The 21,880-nt window shown below is 40.4% G+C and overlaps 1 protein-coding gene across 6 annotated transcripts in view; it reads right to left on the reverse strand.

The window, feature by feature from the left end:
- The window catches only part of LOC135164119 (uncharacterized), a 59,514-nt gene that overhangs the window by 11,804 nt on the left and 25,830 nt on the right, over nucleotides 1–21,880 (reverse strand). For 4 of the 6 annotated variants that reach the window (XM_064124195.1, XM_064124192.1, XM_064124193.1 and 1 more), the window contains exons 3-6: nucleotides 10,786–10,988; nucleotides 6,197–6,436; nucleotides 4,172–5,062; nucleotides 3,286–3,366 (exon numbers count right to left, since the gene is read on the reverse strand). In XM_064124195.1, the coding sequence (XP_063980265.1) occupies nucleotides 3,286–3,366; nucleotides 4,172–5,062; nucleotides 6,197–6,436; nucleotides 10,786–10,988 (1,415 nt within the window). The remainder of the gene's footprint in view (nucleotides 1–3,285; nucleotides 3,367–4,171; nucleotides 5,063–6,196; nucleotides 6,437–10,785; nucleotides 10,989–21,880) is intronic. The other 2 variants (XM_064124194.1, XM_064124198.1) reach the window with 2 other exon arrangements.

Here is a 21,880-nt window from a genome sequence, read left to right on the forward strand (position 1 = left end):
CGCAGTATTACTCAGCGTTATCTCTTAAGTGTAAGTTTACTTCTCAACTTCCTTTTCACCCTTTTTTCTTTAAACTTTCTCGAACATAACTCTTTTCTGGTTGAAAGAGTTACACAGATTTGCTGTCTTGTATCATTAAACTGGATCTCTCTGGCTACTTGAGAACTTCCTGGTGTTAAGTGAATGGAATTGAATATGTAAAAAACAAATTCATCGTAACAATATTTCTTTCATTGAATTTAATGGGAAAGAGAAGGGAAAATTGACCGATTTTTTCTTGAGAGAGATTTTTTCGTGAGATCGAAAAAATGATTTGGTTTTAATGAACAAAGTCTCCCTGTGAATGAAATAGACATTTACTTGTATATGAAAAAAGTACTGTCTATTTGATGTGACTGTAAATGCACATAAAAATCACGTTCCAGTTTAAGTAAAAGTTTTATGACGAGATATTTGCCCAGAGCCATTTATTTGATCCTCATAAAGAATTTCTCCAAGTGTAGAACTGCCTTGTTTTATTGTTTCATTTCCTATTCTAAAAAGGTAAAACACTCTCAAAAAGCAGTAGAATTTCCTTCGATATTCATTCCCCGCCCACATGTCTATGATTCAAATTCTGGTGAAACTTTTCTCAAGAAACTTTCCTCACCCAAATCAATAAATACTCTCCCATTTAAAATAAAATGTACAAAAAAGTAGGTGAGTTTAAAATAAAGTTTTAGTTTTTCTTTACCGTTAGTAATAAAAGTTGATCTCGACTTATTAACATCTTAATATTTTTTTCTTTCACTGAAGGCAAAAATTGTTCTATCACAACTCATTCCATATCAATCCAAAAACTTCTTCCACCTTCAATATTTTTTCAATGCGATTGCTGTTTCAATATTCAATAATTGTACTCTTTTATCGTCCACATCGAGTGCGCTGTCATCAAAAAGAAAATTCCGATAATTCCCCCTCCTACATTAATTAGAGTTCATTAGCCCATTCTGTTGCCTTCACTCTACTTCAAACGGCGTATCAACAGAGGAATTTCCCCCTCCTTTTGGCACGATCAACGGGATTGACCGCGGCTTGACGTCCGACGGAGGCGATGTATCACGTGCACTGGCACGTGCCGGAAATCCTTCAGCGTATTCCCCAGCCAGGAAATGCAGACGTCCTTCGTCCACCCATATTGTTTTGCCCCGCCACTGTTCAGAGTTCATTGTCTTGGCTGCCAATTCTCGGTGAAAATCAGTGTCCCCAATATTTTCCCGAAAATCCATCATCTGCACCAGTTGGCGGACTCAATGGAGTCGTGAATGTCCATCGACATCCATCGATATCCCATCACCACCCTCTTCACATCTTCCCTTTCCTCCGCGTCTCCTCTATTTCACTTCCCAATGCAGATACGAAAATCATATACACCGGTGTATTGATTCGCCCAGCGTTCTCATCGCATAAAAACCTATAAGCTCTCTCGCGTGCCTCAACAATGTCGGAGATCACGTCTCGTTGAATATGAATACCGATACGAGAGTATCAGACATGGGCCAACACCGGGCTCAACTTGAATAAGCCTCTTTAAGCAATTTTTATACCAAGAGGAAAATATCTTCGGGCTAAATAAAAAACTTCATCATTAATTAAGGTATAATACCATAGCGTAGTGATAAAACTTTTATAAAGTTTTTCTTTGTGAGGAGAAAAGTTGAGTAAAAATCACGGGGATAATCTTGGCAAATTTTACTACACGAAAAGTCATTGTGAATTCAAATAAACTCAATGAAAAATATTTTTCGCACCTCCGATGCTTTAAAAATTGCAGTTTTATATAAATGATATGAAACGGTTTAAAATTTTTGTAAGAAACTACAGTTAATGTACATTAATTGAAAACTTTAAAATCACATTTCTCCAAAATTTTGGGCTAGAAATCAATGAATAATGTCTACGTCATTAACTTTTTTTCCAAAATGATCTCTTCTCCCGCACATGGCGAGAATCACGGCCGTCGTTGCAATAAATCTCTGGAATTTCAACATCTCGAGACAAACGAGTGCCAATATAAACACGAAAACTCGCTTCCCTCATCATTTTAGAGGACTCCTAGCAGTTGGCATTTGGTAGTCACTCGCACAATCGAGAATTCCGCCCCGACGAGTATGAATACCCCACCCACAGGAGTCCTCCGAGTATCGTCTTGCGACACGCGTGAGTATTCTCCCAACTGCTATTTTCATCCCTCTGTTTCCCCCGCACCCAAGCCAGTGCTCGAGATATCTCCATATCCATCCCCCACTGCCAGCATCTCACATATACACTCGACCTATTTTCGGTGAAAATTTTACAAGCACGTTTTCGTCTAAAATTGGACATTTCTGTCGGTTTTCACAGCATTTCAGCATGTGTTTCACCGTGGAAAAGGTGACTAGAGGAGATTTTGTTATACAATAAACAAGATTGTTGACCATGAATACCAATGCGAGTTAAGCAGCACGGAAAGGAGCGTGACTATTACGACGGGAGGTTGGCTTTTGCGGTTACTTCAATATTTTTCATTCATTTTGTATATTTTTTTAAACGTCTTTAGCTGATTCCCCCTCTATTGATCGCAGGACAACATATCACAATCCAAAATTACAGAATGATTGCCCCCAAAAAATTTATCACACAGTATTAAACCATCAGAAGAGCATGACAACTCTATTATTTATCAATTCCCCTCACTTCGAATTCAACTACATCAACAGCTTTTGCTGTCTTGTGATCAAAGATTTTTTTTCATTGAATTTTCCTCGGTAAAATATCATAACAGCCTTCACATAAATACCTGTCATCACAATGATTGACATCTACTTCTAAAGTGCTCTAAAATCCCTGACAATCCAATCATTGAAATAATTATTTTTTTCCGTGAATTATAATAATTCCGTTCGTTCATCCATGCGATCAACTTTGTGATCGTCTGTCCCGTGATCAACAGAGGTGGTACCCTTTGCTCTCCGCCAGTTTAACCCTTGGACCGAATCTCTGGGTAAAATTTTCTGAGACTTCTACGAAAACAATTAATTTCCATCGAATTGTACGTTTAAATGATGATATTGTCACCCAGGCGGAGCCTACGGTATTCATTCCCCTCAACTAGTAGTACAGATCGATATTAATCAGACAGAGGGAGTTGTTAGCGCAGATTTAATGATTTATCCTCGGTGTAACTTTTGATAATGGTCTTGAGCGTCTGGAGTTTCGGTCTAAGGGTTAAAATAATTGATTGTCTTTCAGAAACGATACAGATACCCTCCGTTATGCTTGAACTGCAGTAGCCGGGACAGTCGGCCGCGACGAGCGAGGCTCCGGGGATTGCCGCCCGCAGTGACTCTGCCAACACAACAACAATCACGAGTCACGAGTCTAATTATTAGACTCTAATTACTAGGGACTAGTGTCGATAATTTTTTTCTATCACTCTCTTTCTCACACACTCTCTCTGTCGCTGCTTACGTCATGAGCACATAATTATCGTTTATTCAGCATTAATGGGGAATCGAGTTGTTAGAGTCTCCGGTGTGTGAGTGGTTTGCAGTGATTTTAGTTGTCAATGGTAATAGACCCTTGAGATATATCGTTGAGAAATGTAGGTTTATGGCGTGGGTGATCCCCGCTGGACAGAAAATGCCGGGATTAATCAAGATAACTGGATTAATGCCTGGCAATCACTCGGACTCGGGGGGTGAGGCTACACCGGATATGTACTTTCATCGTCTCCTACCCCCCATTAGAGTGCGAAATATTCTCGACGAGGGGATGAACGTGGGGCTAAGGTTCATCTCGGCCATTCATGTGACTCTCGAGGCACTCGAACGGGAAATTTTGCCGTTTCAACGGGGCATTGATTGCAACGAACGATTTCCACTGCATTTGTCCAGCGAGGATTCAATTAATTTACACCGATAGAAATATTCAGTAAAAATTACCCGGACAATTATCGAGATCTGGAGACATTTTGTTATTACTCGGTGTCATTTAAATTAACAAAATAATCTTCCACCCTGCACCACCGGAAGAGACTCATAACAACCGACCCCCCACCCCCGACAGTCCCCCAATCTCTGAATTTCAACACAAAACAAATTCACCACTCCATAAACTGTCAAGGGTACTCTAACATTTTTTATAGACTCACTCGGCGTTGGTCTCCGGCGTCGGTAGATCCCCAATAGTAGTGAGTGTCAATGTGGACCAGTAAAGTGATCCCAGGTACTTCCTAGTGAGAGTAGCATATTCACCTGGCCTGTAGGGATACACCCAGTCACCCTGGAAGCCCTCAGCCTCGCTCAGCAGATAATAAAAGCATCCAAACCAGTGTGCAAGTATGAGTAGTATGTGTATCAAATTCACTACACGCCATAAATTTGGATAAACCGTTCTCGACTCCACCATGTAGTAATAATTATAAACCCGATAAACTTTGAGAAAACGTGGAAATCTGAGCATTGGATTGCTGCCAAGATTGACCTGCAGTAGATCAAGTGGTAGTAGGGCCAGTAGATCGAGAATAAATGACTTTGATTTGAGGTAGTGGCCAGCTAATTTTTTGTTGTTATAAACCATGAGACCTTGTTCAAGATATCCAGTTCTAAATTGTACACCAACGTCGAGAAAAAATATGAGATCGGTGAAGCCGTCGCATGCTAACCAAGCTGCTGGTGCCATTGCCTGCAATTCCGGAAGACTCTGACGTACAATTAATGTCCAAAGATTATGAAGTACACAGGCAGAGAGTAGCATAAGCCAGTAGAAATAAAAATTTTCATCTGGATTAACAACTGTCTTGGGTGGCCTCTGTGGTTTTCTCGGTCTACGTCGTCTCCTTGATGAATCTTTATCATCCGCTGTGTCACCCTCACCCTCACCAGTATCAAGTGTCTCCTGGCTCTCCGGTATTTGTCTCGTTGAGAATCTCTTCAGAAACGAGTCCTCGCGTTTCAGTGGTGGTTTCTTCTGTATTGTTGATATTGCTGAAGACAGTTGGACGGTTGTACGGAGTTTCATCCATCGCTGGTTGCTCTTTGTTCTGGAAAATTAAATAAATCATTGAGCAGGTGGACGGTATAGGGGATATTATGCGACAAATGGCTGGATTTACGGTATGAAATAGCCGAACTTTCAAGTTGTTTGGGACAACGATGGGGAGAATACATTTCTTTTTATTGCAAAAAGTGGCGATCGCTTGTGGCTATTGCTGTGGGGTGGATGAGGGGGGGAGAAAATCGCCGAGACATTCCCGATGGAGAACGCATATTTTCCCCTTCATCCTGGGAGATTCGACGTGGGGGACGATTGCCGGTGGGTTTAGTCTCATTCCTCTGAATGATCACTCAAAGCTCGTGAAATAACATTTGTCAATAGTTGTGCAGTTTGTTTTTTTGTTCGTTCTAATACTGACGTTCGTATCGAATAGAGACACAGACAGACGGACACCAAAGTAATAAGTGAGACAGTGCGAGATAGAGTAAGACACAGATAGACAGTGAGATAAATGATAGATTATGCTAGATTACATTCTCATGTAGGAGCCCAGTTGGTCATCGTTTTCATTATTTACGGTTAAAATTCATCAGCAACTTGCAGTCTAGTGGTTTTTCCATCAATACACAGAGGAAATTTTTTGGGAGTGTCAAGACATGAGTACAAGGCAATGTGGAGATTCCTCGGTGGTACATGGACACTGGATTTTAATCTAAATTAACTACGAGATAATAACTAGGCATACGCTGCTAAACAATCTCATAACATTTTCTATGGGACTAATAGTCGTCAATCCAGGATTTAACACACGGGACGTTTAGAAATCAGACGGGGAAGAACGTTCATATGCATTGGAGAGTCAACTAGGGATTGGTGGTGACTTCCGTGTACCTTGCATGCACATTTCACCAGTTGATTTATTCACGTGTGGTGGATTTTATTTTTTAGTTAAAAAATAGAACAGGAGGAGAAGAGCGATTGTGGAGAGTATGAAAATACAGTGGTTAATCAGTCATTTTTTAGTGGCTATTATTCGTGAATGGTGACACGAATAATGGACAGGGAGGATGTGATAGTTCAAAGGGTTGCTTGTTTTTTTTTTAAATCAAATACTAATGTCATATTGATTGATGTTGCTGATATTTCTGGAATGGCTAGATTGGTGATATTACTGGGATACCTCTTGATTTTTCGTAGTGAGGAATACAGTGCCATGACTGCACGCACGTTACTCCACTTTTGGGAGCCCCTGGAACTACGTGGACGTCTAGCGGATTCTGGTAATTGTTGATCGGGTGCATTGCTGTCGATCGAGTCCAATGAGATGTTTGAATCGCCATCGTCATCACCAAGCCCGTTGCTGAAGGACTTCCTCAGTGATGCGCGTCGGTGTAGCCGAACACTTGGTCCCGGTGATGACCTGAAGAAGACAAGACGACAACCTGCCCTTTCCCTCATCCGTTTTTTTTTACGTTTTTATGGAACAAAGGTCTCGGTTATTTTTGGATTGGGTCCTCATCCTTACGGAAGCGATCTCTTTATCCACTGTCTCTGTGTCTGTCTGAGTCTCTGTACCTGGGGGGAGGCTTGTTACTATATTTGTATCTGCGGGCGACGAGCTCCTGATAAACGAGTATTTTCGAGCCCGGCTATTTACGGCGTCGGTTATCGACTGCTGATTAATTATTTCGGGTGGGGATAATTCGATCATCGCGACGGACTGCCGGTCGGTCGTCCTCTGCCCACACTCGGGGGTCAGGAAATTTAACTGACGCCTACGCCTTGAAATATCACAACTTGGGAAATCGACAGGGGGAGGGGGTTAATCCTTGAACGGAATGACACTGGTAAAAATTTTAGAGAAATGTTTATTCTTGAATTTTCAGAAATTTGATTGTAAGAATCATCAAAGGGGAAACTCGAAGTTTAATTAATTTTAATCCTCAAATGAAATTTAATCTCGAGAGAACCCCAGGGAAATTATTTCTGCAATAATACTAGAAACGCAATGAAGAAATAATTGACAATGATTTTTACCAGTGCAATTCTCGAAATCTCGTTACTATCCACTGTCCCTCGACTACAAATCCATTTTCCCAATCTAAGAAAATTCTCCTCGACTTTTACCTTCAATCATAAACCTAATGGACTTCACCGGGAGTTGGCTCGGTCTCTAGATCACAAAAGTTGTGGAGAAAAACGATTAGAGCTCTGAATTCCGCAATTCATCCAGCTTCACACCCGTCTATTTCAAACAACACCGACGATTACTCGAAGCCTATGAAGTCCGGTTGAGCCCCTCACACCCCACATCCACCAGCTCTTTACGCCAGTGTCCCGCGAATACTCCAAAAGCACTCGCTGTCTTTCCTACAGTAACCCCCGGGATTTCCCCTTTTCATCATTTTTTTTCTCCCTTTTTTTTCAACATAAAATGCAAAAGCCCCCGAATTCAATTGACAAGGTACACTTGAGTGTCATTCACTGTCATTCGATCATACGAAAGAATGTTTTTACGCCCTGAAAACCGATATTTCTGCTTCGACACTATTCACTGCGGATTGAAGTAGCCGAGAGCTCTGGTATTGAACGTTATGTCTACCTGAGAAAGCAAATTGATATTTGTTTTTCGGTGAGTTTGCGAAAATTCATGGGTTGCATGGTGCGCACCGTGAAGTTGGGTTAACCCAGTTTTTCCAAACGATATTTGCAATTCCAAGGGCTTAACAGTTTGAATAAAAACTTCTCACTCGCATTTGTCTCGTAAATATTCCCTAAATATAAAACAAAGTTTATTTCATTTCCTCGGTAGGAGGTTTTTAGTATTTTCAGTGGTAAAATTCTTTTGGAGAGACGGAGAGTAATGAGAGAAGCTGAATGCCAACCGACGTCGGAGTTATTTCAGTCTCTTCTACTTACTCTCCTTCATTGGATTCAGGATGTTCGAGGGGGACAGCACTTGCCGCGAAATGCTTTCCCAAAACATTTCCGGGTTTTATTGCCGTTTGATCGATTATCAGGCTATTAATTAATTTCAGCTGTTCATTACTTTTTTTCAAATTATCAATTGATGTGTTAAGCTTTATTGAGGATGTGCTACATCATTCCCTCCAAGATTCACGTTTTTTTTCTGGCAAGTTTTAGATAATTCTTCAGCTACATTCCTCGAACAACAGTAAATTTATCTCAATCATTAACTGACTCACTTATGGCTGAACCCCTCGAAAATTCCAAATAAAATCGAATAATAAACTCGTTATAATTCCAAAGCATCCATAAGTGGTTCATAAGCAACATGATGTTCTTCAAACGTTATAGCACCATAAGAATGATCTTTTTACCAATAGAGATAGCGGGGTGAACAAGCGAGTACACAGCTGGAGGTGTAAAACTTTGGGGGTTGGTAATAGCACCGGTGAAGGTGATAATGGAATGATCTCGCTGCACTTGTGCTGGTGTTTGTGATAGGGGATCCAATTTGTGCAGATTCAGTCTAAAAGTTCAGTGTTCCATTGCCATAACGGGATAGGAGAGCTACGAGATGACGGTATGGTTGAAGTATACACAGATGATTATGGCATTTGCGGTCGAGAAAAATTTCGCCGGGGGTTCCAGCAAAGATAGAGAGGGAGAGAGAGATAGATAAATAGATAGAGGGCCCACACAGAACAATTGGAGAACGAAGGGATGACAGCGATCCAATTACATGTATTATCCACATTTTCCTGGCCGAGTTGGGTGGGCAGTCGGTACGTGCGATAACTCATAATTAGGATGACGCAACGGTAATTGTACTGAGGATGATAACGGAGCTACTCCTCACATCCGATACTGAACAGAGTTTAATGACAATCATGCTGGCAGACCAACAACCAATCAATGAACGTCCCACATCATTCAGAATTGTGAGGCTAATTCCGGTAATGCACATCGAAATTAATGAGCTTTCATTGAGTATTCACACGGAATATTTATTTATATTTTGTATGCAATGCATAGCTCGTATGTATTTTTTATATTTTTATGTTGTTTTGTTCTGCGTTTGAAACACTTCGTTCATTATTTCTTAATTAATTTCACCAATTGTTTTGGGTGAAATTAATAAGTAATTTAATGAATAATTCATTAATTAGCAGTCCACTGACAGTGTCGATGAATTAATCATTGAAATTTCGATTCATCAATTTTATTAAAACCAAATTAATGTTTTGGTTGAAAGAATATTCATTAGATCCGGAAAGTAAATGAAAATTTAGTATAATGATACCCTAAATCGCGATTTTCTAAAGTGGAAGTTGGCTCCATCGTGTGCTTGCAACAAACCTCCGGGAAGTATCCAATAATTTTGAAGCTCTCGTGGCATTATGAGTGAGAATTTCCCCGAAATTCCAATTTTCTTTCAACATTGTACAACATGTAACGAACTTACTCCGCACGTTTTACCACTTCACCACAGAATTGTCCGAAGAATTATCTTCGTTCTGCAGTTCATCCAACGTTACAAGACAGGTCAATGGGGCACTTTATTTTTATGGAATAACCTGGAGCTTTACTGCACTCCATCAGCGAAACCAACGATATTTTTCCACTCTGAGCCCCTGATTCAAGATGGAGATACTCATCATCAATTTGCCGGTGGATTTAGACTGGAATTTTTATCACTTCGAATTGTCGAATTGGGAATATCCTCGGGCCCTCGCTGATTACATCGTAATAGAAAGAAAAGGCGGGCGTTTCGAGTGAGAATTGCCCGGGGCATTTCAAGTCAGCGCTTGGGCTGAGTGAGACTCAGGTCGTGCCGGCTGTTGCCCTTAGGGATATTTGTCAAGGCACGTTTTTCGAGTCAACTGCACAGATGGAACTTCACTGAGAGAAGAGATAACATGCCTTCAAACAAGTCTTGTTTGAACGGAAAAAATTGACGAGTTAAAATGCCAGGAATTTTTGAGAGATGAAATTTACTCGAGTTAATTAAAAAATTGTTGAGTGACTGAAGAAAAAAATTATAGATTCATTAAACACGAGAAGTGTTTGTATTCCTTACAGTGTGTACCATACGATGTGATCAATCCTGGCGGCTTTCCCTGTGTATTTGGCATTTTGCCTGACAGCACACGGGGGACAATTCCTAGTTCCTTCATTTGAATAGCTCAAAGGGGAATTTATTCACCTGGGTAACGAGACAACGAGATCGAAAAATAGAATTCTTGGGAGTTCGGGAGAATTAATGAGTGGAATGAAGAGACCATAATAATGAGAATGGAACTGACTTCCGTATGAATTGATTACCCCTGCCCAGCACCGGTGGAGAAGACCCCGGAGTATTGTCCTGGCGAGGTGAATAAATACTAGTGAAACAGCAGCCGGGGTGAAAATACAATGTGAGACCTGCGAGGAATGACTCCTGAGTGCGTTGAGAAACATAATTATTCTCACCAAATATTTTCCTACTGCACAGAGAGAAAAGTTCAATGAGAATTAACGCAATAGGTTCGGAATTCTAGAGCCAAAGGTCATTTAATTAAAAAAAATTTCTACCATCCGTCGATACTCGCCCTCATTATTTTTAATTTGTAAATGAATATCTCTCGCGTAAATTAATATTTGGCGAGAATATATATTTATCTCGGTGTGCAATTGCTGCGTTCAAACAGTTCCAGACACTTTGAGGAATAGATAAGGGTCTCGCAGGGGATTCTGTGGTGGGTGGGGTGCTTTCTATCTGGGCTTGCACTGCAGGGCTATGGGACAAGTGACGGGGTGCCTGACCTGGTTCCCCCGGGCCGACGACTGCTACTCTCATCATCCTCGTTGTCCTCGTCGTCGTGCGATGTCGCCAATGAGTGTGGTACTGAGGATGGTGCACTGCTGCCAGAGTCCAGCCCAGGACCCATCCTCGAACTTGACGCACCAAGGTAACTGGATTGCGCCAGACCTCCGCCCTGGGCCTCCTCGTTCTCCGCACGATCCACCTGAAAATAATTTCGAGGGAATGTAAATAAAAATACTTGTGATTTATATTTCTATAAAATTTTGCTAACATTTTGGTTTTCCATTTATTACAGCTTAGCTCATTTTATTTCATCATATTCAATTTTCCAAAATATTAATTGATTAATATTGCCAATAAGTTGTTCATAAGCGGATTCTTGACATTAATTTTTATTTTTGTCTTCAAAATAATTTATTTTCGTGGAATTCCTGTATGATATTAATTTCAAAACTCAGAAAAATGACTTTTGTAAAATTCACAGACAATATTTACACAATAATTATCACCATCAGCGAGATAATGCTACCCTCACGTACTCTGGTTTAGTTGGATTTTAATAATGCTACCCAGGCTTAGTAGGAACCCGGAATGGGTCACTGCGGGATCAGTGGTGAGTGAGAAAGGAGGGACATGGAAAAAAGAAAAGGGACGTTTTGTGATATCACGTGCAGGACATTTTCCAGCGGTACGGGACTGGAATATGTGCTCTTAGTGTTCCTCCGCCCGCTTGTTTGCCCTCCTCCATCGGCCAGACAATGCAAGGGGGTTTCATGATGTGGAGGAAAGCGAGAAATGCCCGGGACGAGGCAAAAGTGGCACGAGTCAAGACTCCGCTCAGCTATGTACGTACGTGCTTATTGCGCACGTGTGTACGTAAAATATCCGATTTAGTGGTGGCCTGCCGCGAACTAGGGACTGAGTGTACAGAACGTCGGGGATTATGAGGTGAATGGGGGTGTGGAGGGTTATTTACAGTAAGTACGGAGGATCTGAGGGCATGAACGCTTCGAGAAGGGCAAAGAATAATTCGTTGCGCTTTTAGTGTGAAATGTGAATGATAATCCGACTTTTTTTTATTTAAATAATCCAGAGATTCTGGTGGTGGGGAATAAAAAGGTGGTCGGAATAAATGGCGAATAAACGCTTGGAAATTTTATGTAAAATATGAGACGAATTAAACATGAAGATATTTGAAGCGAAGAAAAATATAAAATTCCAAATCATCAAGTAGCAGGATAAATAGTCAAATTTATTTACGAAATTAAATATACAACAATTAATTTTTCATGAATTTTTCCCTTTTATTTTCTCGTCAAATCGATTTGTCAACGATTAAACTCAAAATTTCAGTGAAATAGCCAAAATTTCGTCAGCCAAGGGTGATTTTATGATGGGACATTGAACATTTTATTTTACAAAATCACATCCCGTCGAGTTAAATCAAACTTTTACGATATTTCACAAAAAAAAAAATATTCGACAGTAAATTGTCGCCATTATCATCACTCACCACGTCTAGTTTTATAGTTCAATTTAACGCTCAAGAACCCAAGCAAGCGACCCCTACGTATGAGAAAGCCATGGTATCGGGACCCATAGAGCACACAATTTTTTCCATTCCCCTTTTTATATCTAAACTTTTTTCCCTCCTGTCGTTACACCTCGTCGAGCCTTTTAAATAACAGGACGTAACGAGAAATGAGAGGCGAGAGAAAAAAATGTGTGAAGGCCAGTGGAGAATCGAACTCACCCTTCCGGCCCAGTGACTCCCCGAGCCTTGAGATTCTCCGGCTTTTATTTTATCTACCCTTTACCCTTGTCTTGGGATCCAACTCGATCTACTATGGCCCTAATCACGCTTCAACGATTTTTTTCCACTCAAGTATGTACTACCTACTACCTTTCTTCTCTTTACTACGTCAACGGGCTTCTAGGCCTTTTTCAACGTCTCATCCGTGTCCCTTCACGGCCAAACGCATCAGCTGTGAGATTACTATTCCATCAATTCCATCTACTCGTTAAAATGATTTACTATTCACTATTTTATTCACCAGATTTATTCTCTCTTTATTTAGTTATTTATTTAAATATTTATCCAATATTTTTTCTCGTTCTTCACGCTCGAGTATATTTTTTTTATTTTATTCAGCCACGTGGATAGCCTCTCGGGTTTTTGCATTTTGTTCATTTCCCTTTGATACCTAATCCGCTTATAAAAATACTAACAATAGCACATATATACGACCTATACGTTTTTTTAACTTCAATTATTTTTGCGGTAAAAAAAGAATTCTCCCAGATTAAAAAATAAATATTCATGATAGTGCGAAAGTATATACTGTGTGTTGGACGGTATGGCTAGTATGTATATGAAGTTGTAATTAGTTTATTTGGAAAAAACATCGAGTTCCCCCAAATTGGGAAAAAAATTATTCAATATCCTGCAGAAGTTCATTATAATGTTACAATTCCGTGGGCGGAGGGAATACCTCGGTGAATGACGAGCTAATAGGTTTAATGCCAGTGATAACAACGTTTTAACAATTGTTAATTCATATCATTTGCGCTTAATTAGATTCAAAATTAACGCAATGGAGGGCTTGCGGTAATACCCGTTAATCGCTCCAATTAATTGGACGCAGACCACCTGAAACTTTCGGACATTTGTGGTTCTGTATTAGGGGGAGCGAGTGAAATTCTTTCCTCAAATTGTCTCTATTCACTCAGGTAATTAAATATTCTTCAGGAACGTTTACTGAAATTTCCAATTGAAAAAAATTGCATTGAATTTTAGACAAGGGAATCCCTTCACAATTCCCAAGTACTTCACCGCATAAAGTCACTGATGAGAGAATCCGTCCACAATAAATATAATTACCACACATACAATGAGATAAATAACAAAATGTCCTCCACCTTAAGATGGACTTCAACGTCTTCCGGAATTTATGACCAAAACTTTTTTTTTCACGTCGCGACAGTTGCTACAGATCTTGGAGTAATATCGCACGGACGAAAAAACTCTCATCGGGGGAACGAGAAGGCGAATTATATGTCTGATTCAACCCCGTCCCTTTCCACTGGACGATCCGCGCCAGTCTCACTGCCCCCTCCCCCTCCCCCATCTGCTTCATTCTCGTTTTTTTTCTCTCTCTCTCACTCTCTTCATTCAACATTATTCAACTGTCCCCTTGTCGGTGGCTCTCTCTCCCCTCCTTTTGTGCGCCTCAATTTCCTCTCACACAGAAGTACAGAAAATTGGAGGAATAGGATGGAAAATGTCAGGAGTATGCTTTGCATATACGCCCACCACTCGAGCTTTCGTCAGTGATCCCTTTGTCATTTGGCATTGTGATGGCATAAATCTACGGTTGGGAGCTCCCTGTCGGTGGCTCAGACTCCCTGAAATACACACTAGCTTTGACAGATCGACTTCACCTCTTCAGCTGTCTTCTCATCTCGTTGCGCGAGAACATATATATTTTTGCATCATAATAATTAGTTTGAATTTGCGAACACCTAATTGTACTTGAGGACTTTGTTTTAAGCGAAATTTGGCGGAAAATATTTGTAAAATATTTTTCAATGTTCATAAATCCTACAAAGTCATGATTTTAATTTTTTTAATTTGATTATTATTTTTTAAAGGGCAATGACGACTCAATTTTTTTATTCAGAGTAAAACTCCGAACTGAAAAGATCTGTAATCTTCTCAAGAGAATTATTCTTTCGCCCTGTGCACACAACCTTTCAAGTACCCTTTCCCTCACTCGACCTTGCTCAGGTCTTAGCGACTGAATCCCTCGATTGTTCAACGGCTAATTGGAGAGGATGACGAGGGATTGATTGCAAGTGGGTTACACGTGCCCACTCGAATTAAGAAATATCAGTCTCAAGACTTTCCGCTGTTTTGCGATGCGATAAAAAGGATAAAAAGCGGGAGTAAATGTGAGGGAATGTGACACTGGCCGTTCTGTTGCGAATCTGAATTGCAAACTGCAGTGAATCAAGTGGGCCCCGGCTATTTCCAATGAAACAGTTCATGTAAATCAGGGGTACAGTTAATTTGCATGTATCTTCGATATTTCCTTATCACCAGATGGCTCGGGACTCTTCGGCCCGGGGTAAATTTATACGCCCGTGGGGACTGATAACGCCGAGAGGAATCGACTGTATGCAACTACCGTATGCAGGTGATTTTTTGAGGATTGATCGCGAAGAGAAACGAACTGGCGACGAAAAAAAGGCTGAGTTTTAGAAATTCACTTTAATTTTTAAAAATAATTCGTACACTGTACGGGAAAATTCAATTCAATTTCATTTCACTGAACTTCCAAGATATTTGAATTTTAATTCGACTGTAGAAAATTGAGAATTCAAGGCGCATCTGTTGCTGGAATTTTCAAAAAATTCCAAGAGTGTAGGTATTACTCAGATAAGCTCCCATTTGAGGGTATGAAATTTTTGTTTTATGGGAGCATTCAAACCAGACGTCACATCCCAGTGAATTATGGGAACATGAAAACCAAGGAGGAAAACAAGTCAATCTTCTCTTGAGGTATATCCCCAGAAAGCGGGGTTTTATTACGATTCTACCCGTAGATAACGTTTATAGTGTCCCTGCCATTGAAAAAAATTCTCTCTGGGTGTCTTGCAGAGTTCACATGAAGAGAATAAAATAGTGAAAATTACCCTGGCCCTATCAAGCGACAGACAAATGCTTCAAAAGTATTTTCAGTAAAATAATATTTATAAATCTATAAAACTAAGATTTACAAATTTATAAAATCCATTAGACCTTATCCTCTTCCTCGGCCTCTCCTTCGATCGACTAAATGTCAGTTTCATGAAAAAATGCATCTCCGTCAGGCGGACCACTGAAACGACTACTAAAACAAATAGAGAAAGAGAAATGACGAGAACAATCTTCGGTGATTGTCTCCGGATGCGTAATTTCCGTTCGCCTGGGTAATGTGATTAATGCACCGGGATATGAAGGGACAAAGAAAACCCTCAGAAAAGATGAAGTGAAATATTTTTCTGTTAATCCCCGGAATTATCCCCACTGCCAAGATCTTGAGTAATTAATTAATCTAGTTTTACGAACATAGTCCGTAAAAATCGTTTTATCATCTCTCATCCTGGCTCAACAGTTTACATTGTTCCAGCATTTACCTTTATGCTTGGATTAAAAACCCGTAAGGCTGTTGAGTTTTAACGAGACTGTTGAAATTGTAACTTTACGCTTATCACTACTCCTGCTATCTCGTTCCATCTGTTTTATTGATATTTTCACACTGGAATTGAAGGTGTGGAGTTAAGTCATAATATGGGAGGCATAATATTTGACTTTGCCGAGTTTACCCCGATGGCTTCACCTGAGTATTAGGAGTGCAGTGTCAACGTATTATATGTGAAGCAAATATTGTCCTATCGACGCGGATAATATCGACAATTGTTATCAAATTTCCGCAGATTAAAATGAAGCTTTAATTTGCTAAATTCAAAGAGGGCAGCTAGAAAATTACAACTGACTTTCTCATGATTGGATTCCGATTTTTTTAATTGTGTAGCGATAAATTCATCAATTATAGACATTTCAGAATATGTCATTGTCATGACACAATTCCTTCAGTGTGTGTGTAATGAAATTTTATCACATGTTGAGTTGCTAATGAGTGTTACTGCATTATGAGTACATTAATCCAATCGTTGGAGCTTTCACACGAGCCGCAGTGTAAATTTTCCACCAGAAGTTGCAGTTATGTGGGTTAACTTCCATAAAAATGACAAAGAAACAGGGACGATGGTGTGAGGATGGCAGACAGGATAGGAGAATGGTGATAAAGGGGGTGAGTTGGTGCACTTGGGAATGGCGGAAACTCCATGTTTACTGTTCTTGAGCCAGACCCTGTGGTAATAGCTCTCGCCAACACCCTCTTATGGCTGGTGTTGCTGCACAACAGGCACTAGCTGACACCGGTGTCACCATTTTGTTCATTTTTGTCATTTTCGCTGTTCACGGTGCCCTCCCATTGTGCCGGAGCTTGTTGGAATAATTTTTTTCCTGGAAGCAAAGTAATTCCTGACTGGAAGAGTCTCACTGGGAATTTCATGAACGCGGAAACTTCTGCCGAGAGAGCGGAGGGAACTTTGTTTCAATTTTTTTTTATCCTTTGAGGGAAGACATTCTCAATTTTTTATTTGTAATTGTAATTGATGGGGGCCTCTGGTAGTTAGTGAGCGGGATTTTTCGTGAATATTTTGATAAATAGACGAATGAGGGGATGATTTTTGCACTCCCGACATTTCATCAATCAATCGAGCCTCTGTTTGCGGACATGATGAAATGCCTCATCGGCAATCCCTTGCAGTCGTCCGAAGAATTGGGCAAACAATGCTCCAGTTACTGGCAACATTTTTTTTTCATTCACAGAGAGGGTTGTAACGGATTCCGATAAACGGCAGATATTTTTTTTTCGGTCGTCCGTCACAGTCGGGAATCAGAGGGGAATAGAAGAGAGTACATCGCAAGAATGAGAAACTAAAGTGACAGAAAAAAAATTAGGTCGAGATAATTATTTTCTGGTAATAGTGGGGATGTTTGATATCACTGAGGACAACGACGAACAACTTCGGGGTCGGCTGTGCACTCCCTTGGGATCACTTCTCCCTGTAACGTATAAACGGTAATACCTCGCTGTCGTGGATATTTATTTAGTCAATTTTACGCACTGCCTTTGTTGTCACCTCCAATTTCAGTGACTGATTCAATGTGTTTGGGCCATTAAGCAGCAGCGAAATTGCAATTACGGGGAAATGAATAGAAAATTTAAGTGAGAAGTGGATTTTTCTGGTGCGTGGGATTAATTAATTTTGGGGTATCGCACGTGCACGGAAATTAATTCTGGGGGTGATACAGGAAATGGGGTGCAAAGTGCCGGCTAGGGAAACATTTCCGTACGTTCAGAATTTATTTTAATACCAAGAATTCGGTAGTACAAAAAAAGGAAAAAAAAATATTTTTAATCACTTGAAAAATATAGAATGCACCCTCCGGAAATTCTATGATTTCTCAGAACGTTTAGGAGTTGAGTGAATTGAAATATGAACTTCTCATTAATTTTTCCATAGAAAATTATTTTTCAATTTGGATAGCAATTTCTCTCCACGATTATTCATCTCTTTCAGTGATTTTTTACCCGAGATTTTCCCTCGCTCTCACCAACATCCCCCGTCCGGAAAATCGTGACAGTTTGAAAGCGGAAAATTGATTCTTCTGATTTATGACACCCGTCCTGACACCGGCAAGTGTGTACGAGACGAATGAAAGTTCTACGATCCAGATAGTTACACCGACACAACCAACAATAAGCCAATTAAGCTCTATTACTCAATCTGTGTCCACGTCTGCATACATTAATGTGCCCTTTACTCTCGGCTCTCCCGTCACATCTCACCGGGGGTGTCATGATTGAGGAGCGTAGGCGGGGGAGAACGCCTCCTTCTCACACTTGACGCAACTCAACCCGAGATGTGAAAATTCAATTATCCGTGTTAACCGTATAATCCTATGAAATACGTTCATGAGAGGAGGTGGGGGAGTGAGAGCCGGTGAATAGGGAATCGAGGGTGGAGATTCGGCTGTATAGCCACATGAGTGGTTACAGCCTGAAAAGGGTTTTTTGGTGAACATTCGGGATTAAAATGGACTCAATCTTCAATTGATGGAATATTCCCGAATTTCTCGGACTTCCATCATGCAAAACAATTCTGGAATTGATCTATTCATCGATTGCGTTCATTCTTTCACACAAATTCTCTTCCCTACGAATTTTGGTTAAATGGTAGGGATTGTTTTCTCTAATTTAAATAATACTTTAATAATTTTTTTCGTGTATAACGTCATAACTAGATCTGCAGTAATTCCTATTTATTATTTTTAACGAACTTTGTTACAAGTTCTGGCGAGAACTAGCACCTGGCCTTCACCCGAAGGCCTTCGCCAAGTATTAACATTTTGCATGCATAATAATAATGGATATGCACAAAAAAGGGATTTACGTGCTCTTTTATACAGAACGAAGATAATAAGATGAGGGTTTTTTTTAACGAAATTGTTTGGTTGAGTGGTACAGTATAAACGATGAGTGAGAAGTGGTATAAATTTATGATTTATTACTGGGGGTTACCCAGCCCAGGGCTCAGAGCCCAGATTCTCTGATCGGATGACGTTGAGACGTAATTCCTATTTAATTGAAAATTCAGTAAGAGCTGCACGTAAAAAGCCAGCAATTTCGGTAATTTCCTCTCCAACGCGTCGCCACTGAAAAAATCTCATTTTTCGATTCATTACACGCCCCACAGTATCATAACTCCATCTGGGAAATATTCTTCAATTGAACAAATTTCATTGGAAAAGTTTCCCCAGCGGAGTAAACCATTGATATTAAAAAATTGATGAATTCAACTTCACATTTTTCCCCTTTCGTCAAATCCCCGGAGATTACTCCTGACCTTTTCCTCCTCCACTTTGCCCACTCTCTTTATCGTCAGAACCCATTGACCCAGTAGTCAGAGTCTGATGCCACAGGACAGGATTCCACTGGGAATTTGAAAAAAAAGGATATGAAGATGTCAGCTATTGGAGATGTGGAATGAATAAATTTTCTCTATTCGTATATCATCACATTCCGTTCAAGGAACCCGGGAGGTTCAAAAACACATGTCACGCGTTCACTGAATCCTTTCTATAAAATATGAAAATTTCGTGAAGCTGTTTTATCGACATCGACGTTTACTTTACCTCAAACCCAATAATAACCATTTGAGTGAGTGTTTACAATTTTTTTCAATCGTAATTTTACTTGGATTTTGGTTCTCATGAATTTCCCGCCCATTATTTATTGTCCTGTGCACCATCCATTGTGATAACACCTCGATAAATCCTGAAATCCCGATACATTTGAATTTTCAATGAAGACAAATGAGCTGCTCACACCGAAATGAGTTCCTATCTCGTAATAAAAATAGGGGAAACCATCAGTTTCTATTTTTCCCCCATTTTGTGATAAGCATGTGTCACCGGAAGATGCGCCAGTAGAGAGCAAGGTCTTGGTGGGACATCGCCGGGACATGTGGACCGAGCGACACGTCATGAATTCCCGAGTGAGAGATGATACCATATTTTTCCCGTCGTCAGTGATATTTTGAAGGAGTATCTTTTGGGCAACTGCATGGGGCCGTCTCCAGTGGAGAGTGAAAATTGTGAACCGATAGACGTCGTACGGACCACTCTTCACACATCCCCTGAGGGGGTGAGTGTGGCTATCTTCGCCAACGTTCATTTGGGCAACAAATTTTCCGGTATCGACAGAAACGTTATTTCCTGCTGTGAACGCGATTTTAAAGGATTTCTATATTTCGGAAGAAATATTTGCTGGATGAACTGAGAGGGGAGTTTCGAGACGAGGGTTGGAGTGGAACTCAGTATTGATGAGTTCAGAAGGGACATAGAGAGAAAAATTCGTGATAAATTACGGGTCTGTTCCATAATCTGCCAGTCAAAATTGCGGAGCAGTTACGTATTTTTCACTGAACGATCTATCCTTTTCGTGGAACGTGAATTTTTTCCTGAAAGTTCACTGAAAAAGTGGGTAACTATTCCGTAATTTTTACCAAATATTGTTTTGACTGGCAGATTACAAAACAGGCACATAATATTTCAAGAATTGTTCTCTTCGTGTATGTTCAGACTGTCCCAATTGGATAATAATTAAAAAGTAAACAAGACTAGAAATTCAATGAAAAAAATCTATATTTTTTCCTGATCCTACGATTCCTTTATTTACCCGGAGGTACGTTTACTCCTCTTCACTCAATATTTTTCTCCCCATATTCATAAAAATACCGGCGAACTTCTGGGGAAAAATGGAAAAAACCCGACAAAATGTAACAACCAAATAAAATTAATGAAAATCCACCCTCAAGAATCCGAGTAACAGAAGCTCTCAGCCACCGCATTCTGCTAGTAATTACGATAAAAAGTAAGCCGAGTGATGCAAATGTATAAAATACATATTACCCAGAACAAGCCAGGAATGTATCCCGCAGTCCAGCATGCGGTTTTCCCATTGCGCATCGTTGGATTCTGGTATTGCTGGAGCCCTAGTGCGGCGGTAGGATGAAAACACGAGAGGGATAACCTTCAACTAGGAAAACAAGGGGCCGGGGTCGGAGTACGGGAGGAATCGGGTGTATATGGGCAATGTACAATGGCAAAAAGAGACAGGGGAAAAGAGACCGAGGAGATGGGCGGCAACTGCGACCGGTGGAGGAAATGAGGGAACGAGAGTTGTCCGGGGATTTTGGAACCATTCCAGACAACAAGGGGCTTTCCTCGCGTGGTTGCACCCGGCTATTTTACGACACGGCAGGTGAATCTGAGCTTCAAGATGAGGGTCATCTCAATGTCGTTCTAAATAACCGGCACTTCCAGCCTTTCCAGATCGTTCTCTTCCTTTTTTATTAGGCCAAGTGCTGCCATGAGGTTTCAGGGGATTTATGGAGTCACTGGACACTTGGTTTTTGTGGAGCAATGTTGTTAGTGCACTCTTAATCCGGAATGGGCGCTCCATACGGGCCGCCGCAGTGCGTTTTTTTACTTTAATGTCATCGACTGGCTCCCGGAAAAATTGGAGACCGTCAGAAACATTATTTTCTTAATTAATACGCTAATGACGGGCTTTCCGAACGGGTTAAAATGCACTGAAAGTTTATGGATTTATACCCATTAGGGTCACAGCTGATTTTCTGGGCCATTCGCGGAAATAATGAAGGGAATATGACGGTGAACATTTCATTGTTCGTTAATGTCAGCCCTAAATGATCATGTCATCAGTTATTTTTTGTATTGATCAATATTGAATTAATGGAAACGAGCCCAAGCCCCCAAAAATTGGGAACCTTCCGTGATACATGAAAAATCATGTATAATTTTGTTCAAAGTTGATAGCCCGTGCAATTATTCTCATTTTAAATAAAATTCCGGACAATAAAAAATTGAATGCAGGAGTGCTGACTGCGTATGAA

This window comes from Diachasmimorpha longicaudata, chromosome 6, assembly GCF_034640455.1.
Source record: "Diachasmimorpha longicaudata isolate KC_UGA_2023 chromosome 6, iyDiaLong2, whole genome shotgun sequence".
NCBI lineage: Eukaryota > Metazoa > Arthropoda > Insecta > Hymenoptera > Braconidae > Diachasmimorpha > Diachasmimorpha longicaudata.